Source organism: Rhinolophus hipposideros, assembly GCF_964194185.1.
Source record: "Rhinolophus hipposideros genome assembly, chromosome: 26".
Taxonomy (NCBI): Eukaryota; Metazoa; Chordata; class Mammalia; order Chiroptera; family Rhinolophidae; genus Rhinolophus; species Rhinolophus hipposideros.
The window spans coordinates 11,105,700-11,126,282 of record NC_138072.1 but is presented as its reverse complement, the minus strand read 5'-3'; the positions used below and the strand labels follow the sequence as shown (position 1 = coordinate 11,126,282).

The following is a 20,583-nucleotide window of genomic DNA, read 5'->3' as shown; positions in this document are numbered from 1 at the left end:
CAGTCAGAGCCAACATTGAGATACCTCAGATTTTTAAAAAATGCATTTTTATTATCCCAATTCCAAAAACATTTACGGTGCTGAGCCAGATTCTTTTCCTTGCTTGAAATGGGGTAACTTGAGATGCTAGCATGACTCACTTGTCCATTTCTAAGAACATGGCGGAAGCAAACAATATCTGTTCTTGCTGGTATGAGATCAGAGTATAAAGTGCATATTTGCATGTGGTCCTGGGGTAATTCTGGTGGGAGGTAAGTCTACTTGAGAGGAGTTGCAGTAGAGAAGTGAAGGATGGTACCCCTCCCTGGTGCATGGACCATCCTGGAGTGCCTACATCACATGGTATTCCTGTAAGTCTGGGACCAGAGTCTGGGTTACTCCCTCTCATCCTATCCATCCATGAATGTAGGTTTAGAAAATGAGTCCAAAGAAAGGGAATGCTTCTCCCTAAGACCCATAACAGGACAGCTGGTCTAAGATACCCTCTCCATACTCTCTTTAATCTTTTAAGCCCCAGTCCCATCCTTCTACAAGGAAGACAAGAGGTAGCATTATCCCCAAAGAGGCCTCCTCCATGTGGCAGGAGCCCCTTTTAACTTCTTCGACCTTCCCATGACACTCCTCTCCTGCTGACCACGATTCCATGTCCCTGACTGATGCTCCCTCTAGAGGTCAGAGCAACGTTTCTCTAAAGGAGTCAGAAATAGAGCTTTGGGGAGGGTGGTGTTAAATACCAATACAAGTTCTCATTGCAGAGCTCCAGCGCCTTCAGTGAGCTGCTGGCCTTTGAAGAGGAGTGAGGCATGCAGGACTTCCCAAAGTGACTGGTCTATGAGTTTCTTTGAGAAGCATCCCTTCAACTTTCAGAATTCCAGGGACCAATAGCCCTTTTCAGACAAACTTTCAGAATTCCACAGACCAAAAACACTTGGGGAAGTGCAGTGTTAGGATATGGCACCGACACCCTGATTACGCCTACAATGGAGGACTGGTCTGAGAGCCACTCTAGCACCTTGGAGTGACCTCCCACGTCCACTGTCTGCCCTCATGGATTGTTTTAAAGTGTCACACAGAGTTCCGGAGGGCACCTGCCTGGGGTTCTAGCATGCCAGCCCTGGTGGTGACCGCCTCATGGGTGGTTTCACAGAGTCACACTTGGCTAGTCAAACTCGCCCTGCCTCCACACCAAGTTTTACCAAATTGGCGGCCCTCCCCCCAGTGTATCTTCTTCCCCTCCCCCCCATCACTAAGGGTGGCAGCAGTGGAGGGGTAGTTCCCGTTGTCGGACAGCTGTTGCACCTCCAGCAGCCCATCCTGAGTTTTCTTTCCCATCATGTGCAGAAGTTGCGGCTTCTACTTCCTGCTTGTGAATTTCTAACTGTTTCAGCAGAACAGCCGTGAACGGGAGCCTTTACACAGCCCACCTAGAATCCTTTTCAAGATCTCCAGGTCTAGGTTTGTAACTCTCTGCTGTGACGGCAGGCTCAAGTTGCCACCCAGAATGAAACAGCCACCAGGAGTGGATGTTTTGGCCTGACCTCAAGTGTCTACCACCCGCAGCTCTAAGACCTTTCTGAAGGGCTGGATGGTCTGTATCCCTGATCCTATATTTCAAGCGGAATTGTGTGCACACGTTCAGTATCCAAAATAAACGAGACCTCAGCCCTGCCTCTGGCATTAACCGACTCATAAATATAAAATAAACACAAGTAAATGGCTTTTAAATCTCACTGACAGAAAGCTTGGCAGCTAATATGACATTCTAGAGGTCACTGGAACCTTTCTCTTCAAATGGTTGCCTTCCGCACACTCTGAGGAACAGAAGACTCCCCCCAAATCGGGAGGGTGTCTGGGTACGCCCTTCCATTTTAACATTACCCTGCAATGCAGAGAATGACTGGGTCTGCATGCAGTGTGGCCTTTGCACACACTGGGCCACGGGGGAAGCGGATTACTATTTACAAGAGGTTAGAAATTCATGACTAAGGCATTCAGCTTGCCGCTCATTATAAATCCCTAGGAATGGCCACCAGAGTGACCTTGAGTTTCTCTGCAGTCCCTAACTACGGGCTCCTCTCAGGAAGCCAATATTTCTTAAATCCTAAAGAAATAGGATTTGAGAAGCTATGGTTTCTTAAATCCTATGGGCATTCTCCTATCAGTTCCTGAGGTCCCTTAGTAAGACTACTGGCTGAACTCTTATTTTTGCCACAATCTAGCCATAGTTTCACCATAAAGTGGTTTTACGGGGGAAGGTGATGGGCCAGAGGAGTCGATTATTTTAATTCTTCACATCACATCAAGAATGCAGAAAACAAATTGCAGTAATTCACCAACCAGAAAACATATATACATGTACCTGTTAACTTGTAACTTGACCTCAGAGCTTAGGCTCGAGTCTCATGTCTGACCCTTTTTATAAAACCAGCGAAAAATGGACAGCTTTTGGTAAAAAGCATGGATACTCGACAGTCCTTCAAAAATGGGTGTTTGCCCAGGGGTGCTGTGTGTGAGTGGACCCATTTGTAAGAGACGCAGCTGTGGTCAGGTAGCAGGATTACTGGCTTTGTCCGTTCACCTCAGTCAGCTCTCAGAGCCTAACTCAGTGCCAAGAATTTAGTAAGATCTGAAACTAGTCAAAGTACCTTCCATTTATTAACAATTTTGAAATATTTTTTTCCATGATTCAGTCAGCTTCCTCATACATTCAAAGAACAAACTGGCAAGAAAAGATACTTTATCAGATTTTAGTTATATAATTCCATCAATGGAAACCTTGGATACTGATATTTAAACAAACTGACTTACGTTTTCCTTTTCTCCTGTGAAAGGTCTTCACTGGTTCCTTCGGAATCACACAGTCACGTTTCTTCTTATCCGTGGACTTCAGAACGTTTTCACCGTGAACTTGAAGAGAAGCACCCAGTTATGAATAGATGGGACCGGCAAGGATCCAAGACTATGTGACAGTACAGCCATCCTCCTGTGTGCTGTTAGAAAATCAAAAGCCTAACGCAGAGAAGCACAAAACACCTGGAGGGCACCCGGCATTCTTTAAAAAAAAAAAATTATAGGATAAAAAAACTAAAACCTATCCATCCACAGGTATTTTTTCAATCTTTTCAACGGTTGGGCTGAGCTCCCGATCAACGCCACTAGATGGCATCACCTCCTTTCAAAAAGGTGCCTTTTTGCTCTTCCGTGAAGAGGGGCATCATTTCCCTGGTAACATCCAACAGCATCTCAGACATCAAACTAGGGGTGTTGCCCTCTCTAGTGCTACTGTTCATTCACATATTGGAAGAAGTTCGGGATCATAAATGGGATATATATGATACTTCGGTTCATGGCAAGGAAGGTTTTTATTGATCTTGCTTTTCACACGTTCCATGTCAGAGTCTTACAGCAACACTGCTCTCAGAAGTGGTTTTCCCGCCTCACATTTCTGTTGTCCCACAGCCCAGAGGCGCTGTGTGCTATGAAGGATTCTTCCAATCCTCTTGGACACTGTCTACAGAGCAATGGTGACAGATCTAAGATGACGTATGGTTCTTAAGTGTTTCCTGAAGGTCAAGCTCTACATGGCTTTTCAAAAGCTAGCCTGGGCTTAAGGAGAAAAATGAAGTGACATTCCAGCCTTATTTGGGGACCTATTTAATTTCCATTGCATGCCCTGTGCATGAGATAATAAAACCTTCCAGGACTTTCCTCTCGCTCACCCACTATTCCCCTTTCTTTTCTCTGCTCTTTCCCTAAGGAGTGGTAATGAGATGATGGAGGTTAGCACTCTAGGTAGGTGAATGAAGAAGGAGAAAGAATTATTCCACAATCAAGAGTTAAGCAGGGAGTTTTCAAAATCTTGTCATGTAAGTGGCTTCCTGAGGTCCTACTAAGTTATCAAGACGATATTTCTTGGCTTTGAGCGCCAGGACACTGGAAGCATTGAAATACAAAGATGTGCAAAAAACTTGGAAATCACAGACCTAAAGAAAATGCTGAGGTTCCAAAACACCACACTTCAAGTGTTGACACTTTTGAGGACATTTTTAGAAGACATCTGATGATTCCTATTACTGGTCCAGCAGGTACATGGGGTCTCCCACTTTGTCCCTGGGTTTTCTAGAACAAAATACTGTCCACAGAGGTGATTTTCCGTATAATTTTTGTATCCCTCAGGCGATAACTGCAAGTTAGAAGTTAGACGAGAGTCCATGATGAGTCCCAGCCAAACAGAAGCAAGAGCTCAAACAGCATGTGGTTTCTTCTTGACTGAGGTAAGTATCCACCCCACACAGCACCGCCCTGTTGCCCAGCTGCAAAGACCATCATTCCATCAAAGGCTAACAGAACAGCGCCTCCTAAGCGCAAACACTGCAGAAGTGTCGCCAGTGGCGGTATCCCCACGTCTTCTCTCCACATGATAGTCCCTTTTTCAAGAGGTTGGGTGCTTGATATGATAGACATAGGCTGTTACCTTTCTTTTCCCAGACATGGCTCCTTCTGACTCTTCCATGTCTGTCACCAGAACCACCATCATTCCAGTCACGCAGGCTTGGAGCCCTGGAGTCATCCTTTACACCTTTCCCCTGGCTTTCCATCGCTTGCCCATGGCTGCCAAGTCCTGAGGTCCTTCCTGCACCACCTCATTTGAATTCGCTCCCTTTTTCACCCACTATCACAAGCGTGCTTTGTGCATGCTTGGATTAGGGTAATAACTTCTTCACCAACCTCTCTTCCTCATTCTCCCTCCCCCTCCCTTTCATTTCATTGTTGACCCTACACTATATTACGTTCTTAATTTTGCTCTGGCCCAATCATTCCTAGGCTCAGAAACTTTCAGTGGCTCCCCATTGACTCAAAATAAAACATTCCAACTCTTTAGTCTAGCGTGCAAGGCCTCCTACCAGGCCCCAGCCAGTTTTTTCAAACCTGTCACCCTCCGCCCCTTATATGTACCTATGCAGTTCCACATTGGATTCCTCAGTGTGATTTCATCTTTGCATTTTATTGACCCAGCCTGCCAGGGCTTCCCTTTGGTGCGGGCCTGCCAGGCCAGGCCTCCCCAGTTCTTGCCCCACCACCAGCTCCTGCTAATACCGCCTCTGCAGGGCTGTGGGAAGACTCAATAAATGAGATCAGCAACGCCCCCTTGTGGGGATCAGGAGTTAGTGTATGAGATAATGAATTCATGTGCACACCAAGCCTCGTTCAACAGACGGAAAACAGTATTGTCTCATACATGGATCTATGGTTCTTTCAAATAGATACATATGTTGGGATTAATAAATTACAAACTCTATTTAACTTAGAGGTCTCCATACTTCAAGGGTGTAACGAGTGGAAACCCTGTTACGTGTAAAGCGCTGTGCACCAGTGAAGGCTGCTCATCACTTATTCTGCCTGGTTTACTCATTAACTGGTCAGTGACTCGGCCACGACTAGAGACGTTCTCTGGTCACTGCTGGGTCCCCACCTAGGGGCACAAGCCACTTCTGAGGGTCACTACCTACTACCTGTCGAGTCAGGTTAAGACCTAAACAGAACTGTGGAAGTGCTGCAGACTGAACAGGCTGCGGCTGGGTTGCAGTTAATGCAGCCTCAGAGACTGCAAAGAAGTGTCTGCAGGCTACTCCTTTGCCCAGGTGTCAGGTACAGAAACTAAGACTGTCAATGACCAGAGCCTACATGGTCATTGTGTATGGTATTTTATCATCTATTTTTAAATAAATCATATTTATTGCCTTACTCTGACTAATGAGGAGAAGTAGTATTAGTCCAGTTTTTATAAATAAAGTAACGGAGACTATAAGAAGCGAGGTGACTTGTCGCTGTCACACAACGAGCAGGTGCTGAGCGGATTGCGGTGGCCTGTGTTACCACCACGATATCCTTCCCCCATTCGCTCAGCACAGCACAATCTAACACACGGAGCCAGTGACAATTGGCTTTATTGTCACAGTATGTATGCATCCAGCAAAAGCCTTGCGTCCACCGAGCAAACGTGCTTCCTCCTTTCTGTTAGGAGCAAGATATTTTGGAAGCACCAATGACAACCTCCTGCCACTTCGAAAGCCATGGGGACCAGCATGGAAGTCACTGTCCCGTAAGAAAGAACAGACCAATTCCCTCTCCAGGAAACTGCTGGCAGACAGGCCGCGCTGTGCCTCCTGCCTTGAATGTTTTACAGACAAACGCTCCCTTGCGCCTCTGGCCTGGGGATGACAGGCATCCTGGGTAAGGCTAGCAGAGACGTCTGCCTTCTGAGAACTTGCATTTGGAAGCAACACAGCCCTGGGGTACCATGAGGACACAGGAGAGGGAAAGCAGGGTGGCTCTGAGCATCCTGCCCCTGAGTGAAGAGGGTGTTCTCCACACACTGTTTGCCTTCCTTCCTGTGATTTATGGCTTGCGGCTAGGCCTTTCTCTGCCCGATTTATGGCCACCTGTCCCGGGGAGGACATAAATTACTACCTCTATGGCAGTTTAAATCTCAGTGAGAGATAGGAGAAGACACCTAGGCTGGCTGCTCTGTCTCCTGGGGCTTAAGGGCAGGTAGGGGGGATTGTGGGGCTGCACAAAGTCTGCAGAAGATCAGGAGAGCTGGACCGGTGCCCTGTGACCCCTGCCTGCCTGCCCTCACTCTGTGTTTGGGGTCGATTATCGTCTTTCTATAAACACAAACTCCCAATGCAGGAGCGGGGCGCTAAAGATTCAGAGGAGCAGCCCAAAGTCATGACATGCTTTTAGGAGGCTATTCCTGCCAGTGCAGACACTTTCTAAATCCAGAGAGAAAGGTGCCAGACACCAAGTGACGTGTTGGTGGCTGAGAGAACAAGATGTATGAAAAAAGGTGATGGTCAATTTCCCAAGCGACTTGGCTGGTTTGTCACAGAATCATTGCATTCTGCCCCATTCATTTCATGGGGAAGAACACCCAGGGCTGAGCGACAGGGAGACCAGCTGGTGATTGTGTGTGGCAGAGCAGGGCTTCTGACAGGGAGGGGACAGACAGTAGCTTCTAGGATGGCAGGATCAGCAGAGAGGGTGGGTGCTGACCAGAGGAAACTAAATTGTTGGCACCAAAAGGGCCATGAGCTCGGTGAGAGATTGAAAGGGAGGGGAGACAGCATGACTCACATTCCAGGGGGTCTGGTCCCACAAACCCCAAGTATAACCCCCCTCCCTTAATGTGCTCTTCATGATGGCTTCGATGCCAGATGGCCACACTGCAACTTCATTCCTTCATCAAGTCTTTCACAGGGCTTTGCCCCAAGCAGAGGTCACCACCCCCACGCCGTCCCCATCTACAAGTGATACCCAAGGACACAAGTCAGGGTCAAGGCCAAGAGGGCAATGAGACCTGACACCCCACCTGTGACCCTGTATTATGGGGGGGGGAAACCAATTAAGACAAGCATCATTAGTTCACTTTCAGAGTTTCAGTAATATCTTGGGCCCAGATTTGGCAGATAACAGCCCTGAAGTGTTTTAGAGAATGTAAATGAATATATATATATATGTAAATATATGTATTTTTTCTTATAATTCCATTACCAAAGAGCACCTCTATTAACATTTTGGTTTACAGGCGTCCAGCCTTTTACCTACTTATATGCATTTATGTATTTTACTAAGTAAAATCAAATAAACAAAAACAATAAAGTAAATATTATACATGTTATTTTGTAATCCACTTTTTAAAATTAATGTTATCTTAACTATCTTCTCATGCAATTTAGTTATTCTTTGTAATTGTCTTTCATTTAAAACTTTTTATTATGAAAATTATAAAGTAAACACAAAAGAAAGAATAGTGTAATGAATTCCCCCATAATTATCACCCAGATTGTATTTACTAAGATTTTTGGCACATTTTTTTGTGTGTGTCTTTTTTTTTTTTTTGGCTAACGTTACTATATAGCACACCCCAGACGTCATGCCACTTCCCCTCCGTACTTGAACACCCTTCTCCAGAATATATGGACATTTCTCGTATCACCACAATGCCATTATCACACCTAATAAAATTTTGGTATCGTCTAATACTCAGTCCATAGTATAATTTGCCAAAATACCGAAACAATGTTTTTATTTTTTAAATTGATTTGTTTGAATCATGAAATCCAAATGAAAAATAAAATTATTTGTGCGAGCATATATTCTGGGAACCAAAGCACCCAGGCACGCTGCTCAGATTACAGTCACAAGGACTGAACGTGTGTAGCATTTCACTGCTCCCTCAGAGATATTGAACTGCCTGCCCTACCTCTTCAGGGTCTCCAGCGGCCCCTTCCTGCTCCTGACGCCGGTGTCTGGGTCCACTGTGGTTAAAATGCACCTGGACACACACACACACACACACACACACACACAGAGCCTCAGGGACAAAGCAGACTGACCTCGCCCCTACACCGCATCCAAGCAGCAGCAGAAGTCGCTTACCTGGAACAAGCCATCATCCTTTTTAGTTCCACGTTGTGAATAAGAAGCTCGTTCCACGAATCCTAAGGGACAAAGCCCAAAATTCACATGAGCACTTCCGAGCCTTCACTCTAACACACTTATGGAAGGACTTCTCATGAGTTGACACCTCATGAAGCCACTTATGTCAAAAATGACAGACTTTACATCAGTCCTGAGAAACTTCACACCTTCCTTTTCCCTCCGTCTGCCTTTGATGGGTCAGTTCATTCACTTGACATGAAATGCTCCCTCTCCTCTCACTTGTCAAATTGTGGCGGAAACTCACCTCCTCCAGGAAGCCTCCCTGACTGATCCTGCTTGACTCCAGGGAGGCAGGGAAACAAGGGAGCAGAAGGAGTGGGTGAAAGAGAGGAAGGTATACGGAGAGGCTGTGTCAGACCCCTTTGTGAGTGACTAAGGTGTATTAAGATCCTTACACCATTATATGTGTGAGTCTTGTATCTCCCCTGGCCGCATGTGAACAAATCCAGAGCAGGCCCAACAGCCGGATTTCTCTTTGCATCTCCCCTGGAGGCCAAGAAGCCCCTCGGGCACCTGCCTACGGCTGGGGGTCACTGGAGCCTACTTTCAGGACAAATCAGATCAATGGATTGCGTCCCGCAAACCCAGCAGGGGAGACAGGACATACATATATGAAGTTAGTGATCAATGTTCTTTTACAAAGGTCCAGAAAAACTGAGTGAAGGCTCTTAGAAAGTAGCCAGCAACAAGCATGTGCTGGTTTATCTGTGCAGGTAAGAATCGTTTTGTCCATTTGGAGAACAAATCCCAGGCTCTCTGATTAGGGAAAGTTTGTGGAAAAGGTGGGGTCTGAACTGAGTTGTCCAGGGCAGAGATTTGGAGAAGCACAACAGAAGGGGAAGGGACTCCAGACAATCACTAGAAGGAAGGACACTGAGAAGACAAGAACATCTGATGGTACCCCTGAATGTACCCTCAAAAATCCGTGAGTTAAAATGAACCTGCCCAGTCCTTTGTCAGACATGAGTTCCAGACTCAGAATTCTAACTTTAATAGCGTGTATTATGCTTGAAATATGTATTGCCGATTTTGTGGCGGTTGTTAATCATGAAAAAGCTGGGCACCTACTGTAGGTTTGGAACAGCCCCAGCCGGTTCTGTGTAAGTTTCGCCACCAGGGGACACTGTGGTCACAAAAACCATAAAAATCCAAAACGAGAGAAATGAGGGTTCCAGTTAGGAAATTAATTTATTATTAATTAAAGAAATAGTTCCAGGGCCCCTTTTATGTGCAACCAAAACTGTTAAGGATGGAGTCACCGATAAATAGGGTAAAAAATACCACAATCAAGAAATTATCTATTGGGCAAAGGGGAGGAAAAGGAGAAACTATTGTAAGTTAAACACACACTATGCGTCCAGAAGTGTGTTAAACGCTGGAGAAGAGCCCATGAAAGTCTTCCAACCAGAACACGTTCCCTGGAGGTGGGAAGACATTTAAAAGCACCAGCTGGGTATGGGCACAGACACAGCACAGTGTGTCTTTAGAGAAGGATGGCAGCTCTTCTGGGTCCAGTAATCAGAACTGCCTTTTCAGGGGAGATGGCTTTTTATCTGGGCTTTTAAAGAAGGCCAGGGGTTTCTAAGTGGGGCAAGGGACAAGATTCAAGGTGACCAGCAGGGAAGAAGAAGAGGTAAGGGAGTGAGCCATACAGGGATGGGAGGGGAGGTGTGCCAGGCAGAGGCATCAGCATGTGCAAAGGTCCTGGGGTGGGAAGGAGGCAAGTGTGGCTGGAGCAGAGGGAGAAAGAAGGCGAGAGTGACAGGACATGGAGCCCTGGAGCTAGCAGGGTACAGGATCAGGTTGGTCCTTGACAGTCAACATAAAGAACCCATTTTTTACTTGAAGAGAGATGGAGAACCTTGAGAGGGTTTTGATAATGACATGATGTAACTTACATTTACAGTATTGCTCTGACTGATGTGCTGAGAATAGACCATGTATAATGGTGGGGTCGGTCAAGGGTAGAAGCAGGGCGACCAGTGAAGAGAGGCTATTGCAATAAATCACATGAAAGAGGGCAGCTCTTGTCTGGGCAACTGCACGTGGTCATTCTTCTGGTCACAGCTATTCATTTCTATTTTGGGACTTCCTTTCATTAGACCTAAATGTCACGGGTCCCATAGCTATGTGTGCCTCCTTTCTCAGATTTAGGAGGTTCCCAGTCTTTCCAGTCAAAATATGGCAGATCCTACGGTCATATGCAGATCTAGTCTCCCCTCTTCCCAACACTCTCCCATCACTCCCACCCCATTTCGGTCCTCTAGCCTTTGGTGGTGTTATTTGTCTTTTGATGATGTGTCAATATGCTTTTGCCCCCAGGATTTTCTACATAAGACTTTTATGTCCATCAACCTCATATCAACATACATTTCTGAAGCTGCTTCCTTGTTCCTCCTTCTTTTCGATGGTCATGATTTCGATGGTCACCCTCCCTATGGCACTCGCCATCAATGGTTAATTATCGATCATCTTTCTTAGGATTCCCTCCGGAGTCGGCACTTTCTCGAAACGGCATGACTAAACACTCAGGCCAGCGCTGAGAAGTGCCTTTTCCTTACCTGCCCTTGACCACTGCATTTGTGGTGGGTGTCTCGATGGGCAGCAGCAGGTCCTTCATATGGGCTGCACTGAGGGTCCGGGCATCAGCCTCACAGGTAAGGGAAATCAGGAGTAGGCGAGGTTCCTGGCGAGCAGTGACCATGTTCCCCTTCTTGCTGATCACAAGCCAAAACCTGCCATTTTCAAAACACAAGAAATGCATGGACCGCTATGACGGGCAGCCAGTGTCCACAGGGCCTGCAGCAATGCACAGTCATGTTTCATGCCCTCCCCGTAAGCCTGTATGGGAGTTGTGTGTGTGTGTTTGTGTCTGTTTGGAACATATTCTGCACACAGTAAGACTGAGTCTGTCAATTTACTCCAAAGGGTCTAATAATCACTCAAGCGTCTGACATAATATCTGCAGAATGTTTTGAGCTCCTTGATGGCACAGAAATCAAAGATGTTAATTCTATTCTGTCTCAATTGCCAGAAAGTCTGATCACTTTCACTGAACATGCCCTATGATCAGTGAAATAGACAAGAACCTATTTCCTAGGAAGACATTAAGGGCCCAAGGAAACACAGTACCTGGCACACAGTAGGCCTTGGGCTCCTGCTGAGTGAAATAACAAGACTGTTGCTGAATCGTTTGCAGAGCTTGGAGTTAAGCTGAGCAGCACACAATGCCACATACACCTTGCCAAATCCACCCTCCTCTTTAAAAAAAAAAAATCAATGTTTCAATATTCAGAACTGTGAATTCTGCAATTTACCTGAGAGGTCTATTGTTAATATGGACAGTATTTTTGGGGGGGCCAGTACTCCCAGTCTACAGGTACTTCGGGGGGTGGGGGGAAGAGGAGAAATAAGAGCAATAGGAAAAACCATTTCCAGAAAAAGAACAATGCAGTTGTGGAGGTTACATCTCCGCTACCCAGGAAGCGAAGCAGATGGCCATTTGGGTAATTTCCATTCACATTGGATTGAATGATTAGAATCATAGAAGTGAGGATCATTGTGTTTCTGGCATCCATAGACGTTAGAAAAGAAAAAAAAGCAGGTACTTTGGGTCATCACCACCAGCAGGTCCTATGGTCGATGTGTTGAGCTACACTAGAAAAATGAGATTAATGTAAGCCTTTCCCTTAACTGCCCTTTTATCAGCTTTTCATCCTGGGTGAGGACAGAGCTCTGCCCTGTGCCAAATTCTTGGTAGCAGCACATGAATATTCTTTCTAGTAATTCTTCCTAGTAACAGTGGTAGTCTGATCTTTCTAGAACACAAATCTGATCATGTCTCCCCCCCTCATGCAAAGTCCCTCCATGCTTTCCGGAATAAAATACTAACTCTTCAGCAAGCCAGGCAAGGTCCTCTTTATAATCCAGCTGCCCGTCCAGCCATTGTCACCCCCTGTGCCATCACCCATGCCAGCCTTTCTTATTTTTTTAATTTAAATTTATTGGTACAATGTTGGTAGCAGGAAACACCTGACATACTCTTAGGTAGATACCCTGTTTGAAAACAGGGACGCAGGCAGATACTTGTACACCCATGTTCATTATTCACAAGGTCAAAAGATAGAAACAACCCAAGTGTCCACCAACAGAGAATGGATGTTTTAAAACATGTGATTCTCACCATTTTAAGTACACAGTTCAGTGGCATTACGTGCACACACAATATTGCACAACCATCACCACTGTCTATTTCCAAAATCTTTTCATCACCCCAAACAGAAACTCTGTACTCCTTAAGCAATTACTCCCCATTCCGCTCTCCCCTCAGGCAACCTCTAACCCACTTCCTGTCTCTATGAATTTCCCTATTCTGGACATTTCCCATAATTGGAATCATACAATGTTTGTTCTTTTGTGCCTGGCTTACTTCACTTAACATAATGTTGTCAAGATTTATGTACGCTGCAGGAGGTTTCAGAACTTCATTCTTTTTTATGGCTGAATAATAGTCCACTGTGTATAGACCACATGTTTATCCATTCACCCGTTGATGGACATTCGGGCTGCTTCTACCTGTTAGCTATTGTGAATAATGCTGTCATGAACACTGGTGTACAAGTGTTTATTCAATCTCTGTTTTAAATTCCTTTGGGTGAATATTTAAGAGTGCACCAGCCTTTTTCCCCTGACATACCTGTACTCTTAAGCTGTCTTTACCCACCTTATTCCTTCTCTCCAGAATGTTTGCCTCCCAACTTCCTTGCCTGGAAAACTGATAATCATTTTAAAATTTTCAGTTCAAGCTATGAAGTCATTCCTGCATTCCTGACCTCCCCTATCAGTTTCAGTGCTTCTTTCTCTGTGTTTCCTGGCACTTGTCACATTGAGTCAGTTATCCCTGGATGCCTTTGTTTGCATCTCTTGGTCACACTTTCTGGTATTGTGATGACAAAAATAAAGAATTTACCATAGTGTCTGGTACAAATGCCAGTTCTTATTATAATATTATCCATTGTAATATGAGCTCAAAACATGTTTTTTGAATTGATACCATACAATTACAATGCTCTTGGCCTCTGGCCCTATAAAAACAATTTTTACATGTTTCAGAGCCCGCTGTACAAGCTATGGAAGAGCTAGGATTCTTGGCTTCCTTCCTGAAGCATAGATGCGTAGCTCACCTTTCAGCTGTGCCACGAATTGCCTTCTATCCCGGGAGCTGGAAGGAGGAAAAGTTGCAGCCCCCATCAGTCCTGGGTGTTACCTGCAGAAGCTGTGAGGGCTGGTCTGGGAGGAGGGAGTGTGAGGTACAGCCTTACAAGCTGCAGCCTGAAGCCAAACCCAGGGGAGGACAAAGCCACTCCCTCCTCTGGGCCTTTGCAACCTCCTCTGAAGCCCACGAGTTCACAGATAGTGCCTGCCCAGGTAGCACATTAATGAAACCACTGTTTTACAAAGCACCAGTGCTCTAAAGAGGAGAGTGCTGTTCCCACGTGGGGCCCTGAATCTCAGTTGCTTTATCCATAAAAGTGTGCTTGAGAGAATTAGGGAGAATAATCTACAGCGTTTTTTAAGCTGCAGGAAACTTAAGCATCAACTGCTGTCATTATGATTGTGCGCTCTTTGAGAACTGGGCTCCGTGGCTCCAAGTTGCCCCAAGGAGGCAGTGACTAAAAATAAAGTCAGGGACTACTTCCTGGCTCACCCGCTTCCACTAGATGGAGCTGAAATTTGCTAGTGCACAGGCAGACATTTGGGGACTGATGCCACACCTCAGCGGGAACGCGAGATCTGAAAGTGCCCGTGGGAGGTGGAAGGACAGCCATCCGGAAAAGCAGGTGGGGTCCCAGAGGCCCGGCGTCCCCGCCCTGGGTCCGCTGTTGGGAGGTGATGCCCCCTTTACTCTCTGCCCTCGCCCTTGCCCCACCCAGCTCCTGATCTTTTTGTAAGGGGAGGAAGGACCTGTTGGTGGAGTCTACAGACCTCCCCCACGGCACCCCCTCCCCAGCAGGTCCCGTGCTGTCCCCTGCCCGGCTCGCCATACCTGTCCGGCAGAAGGCTGCTGTGCAGAACCATGGCCGTGCACTGGGCCTCACCGGCATCCCCTTGCAGGCCTTGACCGGGTAGATCCAGAGCTGCACCTGCTGCAGCCGCGGGCAACGCCCGTCCCCGGAGCCACCGCGGCCTGTCCCAGCGCGGCCACCCTGAGCCAGGCGGGGAGGCAGAGGTGGGCCAGCGCCCAGGAGCCTGTGGCGCCCATGGCTGAGTGGTTGCGGGCGCGGCGGGAGCTGGGGCTGAACCACTGCTGTCGCTGGGCCAGAGCGCACCCGCCTCTGGGGGCTGCTGGGTGTGGTGTGACCCTTAGCCAGGAGCCCAGAAGGAGGGCAGCTGCAGAACCCTTCCCGGCCTATCAGAGTATGGAGTCTTTCTCCAGCGGCGTGGGCCCTGGTGGCTCAGCTCCCACACTGTCTTCTCACCACTTCCTCCTCTAGCTTCTGCCCCCTGCCTCTGCAAGGCCATGAGCATTCCAGGATGGCTACAAATGACCAGTTTATTTATATATTTGCGGATTGTTTGTTTAACCTAAAACAGACAAAACGATACATTTTGCAGGACAAAGTGTGATTTCGTTAGAAATCAGGCAGCGGGTAGATCCCTGCCTTGTGGGTAGTGGGGAGCGGCTTGGGCACCACGTGGCCTGCAGTATTCAGCTGCCTTTCGCCACTCTCCACGCGGGCCATGCAGGGGTGATGGAGTTTCTGGCCAGTGGGACTCTGAAGAAACAGATTATATCTGTCCTATTCACGTTTCCAACCTCAGGTCACCCTCTCCTGCCCCCAATCCTGTGAAATCCAAGAACTGTGTTCAGAGCACACAGGTCCGTGTTGCTTCAGCTATTAGGGTACGTCCATGAGCTCACCTCGTCCAGGAAGGAGGGAGAAGGGGTTTGGGTAAATCAAGTCCCCCTAGAAGAAGTGTTCATTGACGGTGATTTGTGCCATGGGGTGATTTGTGGGGGATAGAGTGAAGAGCAATGCATCTCAGAACAGTGCAGAACTTGAGCTCCATATTCTCCGTAGAAAAGACAACTCAGGGGCACTAAATTTTGTGTATTTCTGCTTCTCTCTCTCCCTAATTTCTATTCAGAAATGTAAAGGGAAATTTTTGCCTCTTTATGTTAATGGTTGACTTTGCTCCCCACTATCCCCAAGGCTGGGATCGGCTCGCTGCCTGATTTCTAATTCGAAATCACATTTTGTCCTGCAAAGTTTGTCTTTTTGTTAGCATGATTTTTCAATCTCATCATTTCTAAAAGTTACCAAGGGATTGAGCACACTTAACACTTTTCTCTTCGAGGGCGCTGGGAATGGAGGTTAATTTCAGTCCCAGAACCCAGCAAAGGAAAACGAGGAAGGGAGAGCTGCTCCTGATTGGCCACTGGGAAGTGTCCTCACACTCACTGGCCATCATGTCTCAGATGGGCGGGGGGTGTAGCTCCTGAGGTCCCCTGAACCCCACCAACGACAGGAGGTAATGTTCATGGAGTTCAGTTGTATCTCTGCTCGGCAATCAGAAAGGGGAAAGAAAGATGAATGAGTGACTGAAGTTCTAATATAAAATGAGAAGTCCCTGGAAACACATTCAAATACCAAATAAAAAGTACAATGGAGATTCCCGTTTATTAATATTAAAGAAACCACAAAATTATACGTGGGTATATTTCAGTCAGTGTAAATTTGTGCTTAATCATACAAAAAGAGTTCATTTCTCTTTGTTACCAAAAAAAAAAGATTCACACCAAAACATATGTTCAACTTCCTTCTCCCTACTCCAACTCTCAAAATTCCATTCTTCTAAATCCCATTTTCAACGTTATCACACCTGAAATTGCAGGTGGTGTACCCGAGGGTTACACACAATTATTTTTACATGGCTCAATAGAGGTGTAATCGAATATAAAAACAAGGTTTATAAAATAATTTCCATACTCAAGCACAAATTGATTCTATGATGGCTGGGTAAAAAACACATGAGCGAAACGTCAATCGGACTCAATAGCCACATAAAACCCAACTAATCGGATTTTGTGTGTTCACATATAAAGGCACATCAGGAAACCGATTGTTCCCGTTTCTCTTAAAACATGGAATGATAGGTAATAAAATGCAAAACATTCACAAAACGTTTTGCAGCTTTTTAGCTCATTGTTTAAACTTTAACAATATTAATGTCAAGGATGGGAGAAGTACAATAGCTTCAGTAACATTCAAAATAATTTTATAGACAATTTTATTTATTTAAAAAGTCTTCATTACCTAAAATCTATATAAGTTCTTATTCCCAAATCACCTCTAACACTTTCCTCGCATTAACTCGGAGCATATGTAACTCCAACAAGTCAAAAATAGATTCATTTCCAGGGTGAAGATGATCAGAAGCTGGGTAAGAAGAATTTGCCATGGTGCTATCGCTGCTGTTGTTAAAATCCTGATCAATGCCTCCTGATCGCTGAAACCTGAATAGATAATAAGAATCTCTGATTATTTGCTTATTTCTCTGACCGGTCATAAATAATTCAAGTACCCACAAAACAGTCAAGTATTGAGGTTCAAATGCAGGAAATATAATCATGTCCTGTACTGAATTACCTTTAAAACAAAGCAGCCTCAACATGGAGTCACCTACCCAGTTCTGGCAACAGCCCAGAGCAAGGGCTGTTTTTGTCTCACATGATACGTATATGGGGCTCGAATGGGAAGAACTCTTTCGAAAGCAATTTGTCAAGATGCTCAAAAAATATGCCTATGCCTCATGAGTCAATAATTCCATTTTAGGAATCTAATTTACAGAGAAATACAATTTTAAAATGCTCTGCGTAGAAAGACGTATACTACAATATTATTTATACTGAAACTGGATATAGTCCAAGTGTCAAATACTGTAAAATGGTATTTAAAAAGTGTCATATATTTATACAATGTAATGTTATGAAGCCATCAAAAATGACATTTAAAGACTGGAGGGCTATGAAAGTGCTCATGATATATACTACTGTATATATATCATACAACATATGATACACCTGTGAATATATATCATATGATATATAATATTTGTATGATATACATTATATATAATTATATGTATGTATATATATATGTATGATATATTGTATAATACATATGTGGTATATATCACAGACATCACAGCTACATTAATCAAACAAAAAAACCAACCAGAATAAAATTTATAAACACTGACAATGGATGACCACTTTCTTCTACTAGTCTCATATTTTCTAAATTTGCCACGATGAACAGGCATTGCATTTATAATGGACAGATAAACTGTTATGTGATTAAATTTTAAATGGATAAATAAACAACTCAAGTAACCCTGGTACAAGTATGAGCTGCTATTTTTTTTAAAGGCCTTAGTCAACCTGCTGTATACAGGAGATTGTCCAGAATGCAGAAATGATAGTAAGCTTCCGCTTAAAGTAAATGAGTAACAGCTCTTATTTTAAAAGTCCAACCGGAAGGGATCATCACAGAGTACACCTCTCAGTGCTCCTGGGAAGCAGGCGGCAGGAAAGACTTTATTCCAAGTTTCCCAGCAGGGACTCCGAGGGACTGGCACTCATTGAGGAGAAGCATGCTCAGAGCAGGGAAGCAGAAGTACCCGGGGTCTGTATGGGGGAGTGGTGGGTAATAAAGCCAAGAGGGAGCTTGGGGACAAATGACAAACAGCATCTATGCCACACTGAGGCCCTGGGCACTCCATGCTTCCCTCTCCATGCCCCTTCCTCCGACTTTAGTCACATGCCTGCCTGACCTTTCACTTCTCCTCTCACCCGCCTCCTGTCCATCCCAACATGGTCTTCAGCAGAATCTTCCAAAAGCACAGTTTTGATCACGATTTGGGCTTCGACATGTTCCACAGCTACCTTTCCCTGCAACCTAACTTTCAAGAACTGCCTCTCCCTCCTCATCTCCCTTTAACCTCCTAGGTCCTTACAGTAGGTTGGCCCTTCTAGGAGCTTCCATCACATTAGACCCCTGGAGCACTCTCCTGACTTTTATTCTTCAGCAAGCTCAGGTTTCATCTCTACCTTCGAACTTTGCTCCATCGCCCCACCCAGAAATAATCTGTTTCACCTCTGAAGCCAGAAAGCGCTGTGGTCTCTCCCTGAGTTGTAGTTTCTTTACACATAAAAATGTCTGGCATAAGCTGCGCAAAGAGTGTGGTCTCAGCTCTACCTCTTATCAGCTCCTTGGCCCCAAGTCAGTTGACATATCTGAGCCTCTGTTTTCTGTCCCTGAAAATGGTGATTCTCACACCTATCTCACAGAGACTCTAAAAGGATTAGGCTTTTTAACACACAAGCTTCCTGGGGAGCTGAGGGAACCCCAGGTATTCCTGGCCTCCATCCCCTGTGAAACAGGATGGGATTGAGTGGGTTTGAGATCCAGCAATCTGAAGGACCCCTAACTGGTAAAGTACCTCAGAGGCTGTGGGGCTCCCTCCAAGATAGACAACAAATGGAAGACCTTGGCTCAGGCACTGATCCAGGTCCAGTCAGTTGTGGCCCAAACAGCAGGAACAAAGAGGGTCAGCTTCACTCCAGCTACATGGCTCAGAGTTGGCTCCACGTTGCCCAGATAAGGCTTTTAGAAATGGAAGGCATTGAGGAATCGCACAGTTTTCCCTTTAGTACGGACTGGATTTCATCACATCCTAAGATGGATCATCACTGTCTGCATTGCTAAGTATTTTTCAAAAGTCATCCTGAATAGAAATCTTAAAATGTGGACAAAGGAAGCATCTTAGACGTGACGGAATATGGCTACGGTTATGCAAATGCCGGATCGCAATAGGTTGCCAACAGAAGTTTCTCTCCTTGTTGCCAACCTCAAGGGCAAAACCTGTCTCATCTTCATATCCACGATGGTATCTAGGGACTACGCCCCACATGGAATAACTGGTCCCAGGATAAATAACTCAAACGAGTTAGAACATGTCTGGACCACTATCCTTAAAAATGGTGGAATGAGGTCAGGCCACAGGGAGAAAGAAGGATGATCAAGAGTTTTGAACACGAGGTGACTTTAAGAACTGGGTTATGGATTTTACAAAACACGTTACTTAAAAACCTCAATTTGAGGGCTTCCCACTGACTTTCTCATTCCTGTAATTTTAGGGTCAGGCATTATGCTCCAGGAGTCAGACTTTTATTCGGCCTGATGAAATCAACGTGAGAATATTACTTCCTACCTTATGACTCAGAATCCAGGCACCTTGATACAAGGACTTTTCTCAAACGTTAAATATCTTATTTTAAAAAGTGATTGGATACAAAGCATGTAACATTTCCCCCCAAGTTAATTCGGAATACTTTAAATATTTTCCCTTCCTTTTTCTAACAGAGACAGAATAAAATAAGTATTTATCTCTTGAAGGTCACTCACCTTCATATCCTTACTCCTGAATAATATTCCTTAGTGAACTGAGCACATTCCTTAGTATCCCCCCGGGGATGGAGGGGGTGTCCTGCATCCAACATTGCATAATTGAATGGGAAAGTGGGAAGGTGGGTGGGAGAACACAGGTTCCTGAGGGGATTAAAAATGAAGGGCACTTCCCAACGCCAAAGGTCAGAACACAAGCTGCTCATTCTCCCAACAGTTAAAGCAATAAAACATAAAAATGTGTCCACACGAGACAACATGGCAGTGGCTTAAGGCCTTCCAGAAACAAAGCTGGCCATTTACCGTATCACCCTCATGGGTCTGTCACTGTACCATCAGATACACGGGATCACCAACTTTCAAGCTTCCAATTTTTTCCACTGCATAATAGACCCCAAAAAGGGGGGACGACTTATATATTTGCTTCTCAGAAGGATCACACAGGCGGTAGCTGAAAGAAGCAAAAATTGATCATCAGGCACAAAAAGGGAATCATAATCTAAGTGCTTTCAATAAAATTCAAGTTTTCATCTCCACGTTGTTTATAAGTAAATAACCAGCCTTTTCTGAAATGTTGACAGAGAAGTCTGTGGGCCATTAGTCAAAC

The 20,583-nt window shown here is 45.3% G+C and overlaps 1 protein-coding gene and 1 pseudogene across 3 annotated transcripts in view; both read right to left on the bottom strand.

The window, feature by feature from the left end:
* Positions 1-4,070: 4,070 nt before the first annotated feature.
* Positions 4,071-18,499, bottom strand: LOC308493237 (mitochondrial amidoxime-reducing component 1-like; annotated as a pseudogene). The gene is made up of 7 exons: positions 18,362-18,499; positions 14,552-14,867; positions 11,067-11,240; positions 9,574-9,628; positions 8,443-8,504; positions 8,267-8,338; positions 4,071-4,183 (listed from the first exon to the last, which is right to left on the bottom strand). The product of its transcript is annotated as a mitochondrial amidoxime-reducing component 1-like (transcript).
* MTARC2 (mitochondrial amidoxime reducing component 2) overlaps positions 16,169-20,583 on the bottom strand; it is a 20,001-nt gene continuing 15,586 nt past the window's right edge. The window contains exons 7-9 of one of the 2 annotated variants that reach the window (XR_013992671.1): positions 20,280-20,427; positions 19,012-19,308; positions 16,169-17,023 (exon numbers count right to left, since the gene is read on the bottom strand). Coding sequence is in view for 1 of the 2 variants with exons in the window: in XM_081039355.1 (XP_080895481.1) it covers positions 20,301-20,427 (127 nt within the window). In the remaining variant the exon portion in view is untranslated. The remainder of the gene's footprint in view (positions 17,024-19,011; positions 19,309-20,279; positions 20,428-20,583) is intronic. The other variant, XM_081039355.1, reaches the window with a different exon arrangement.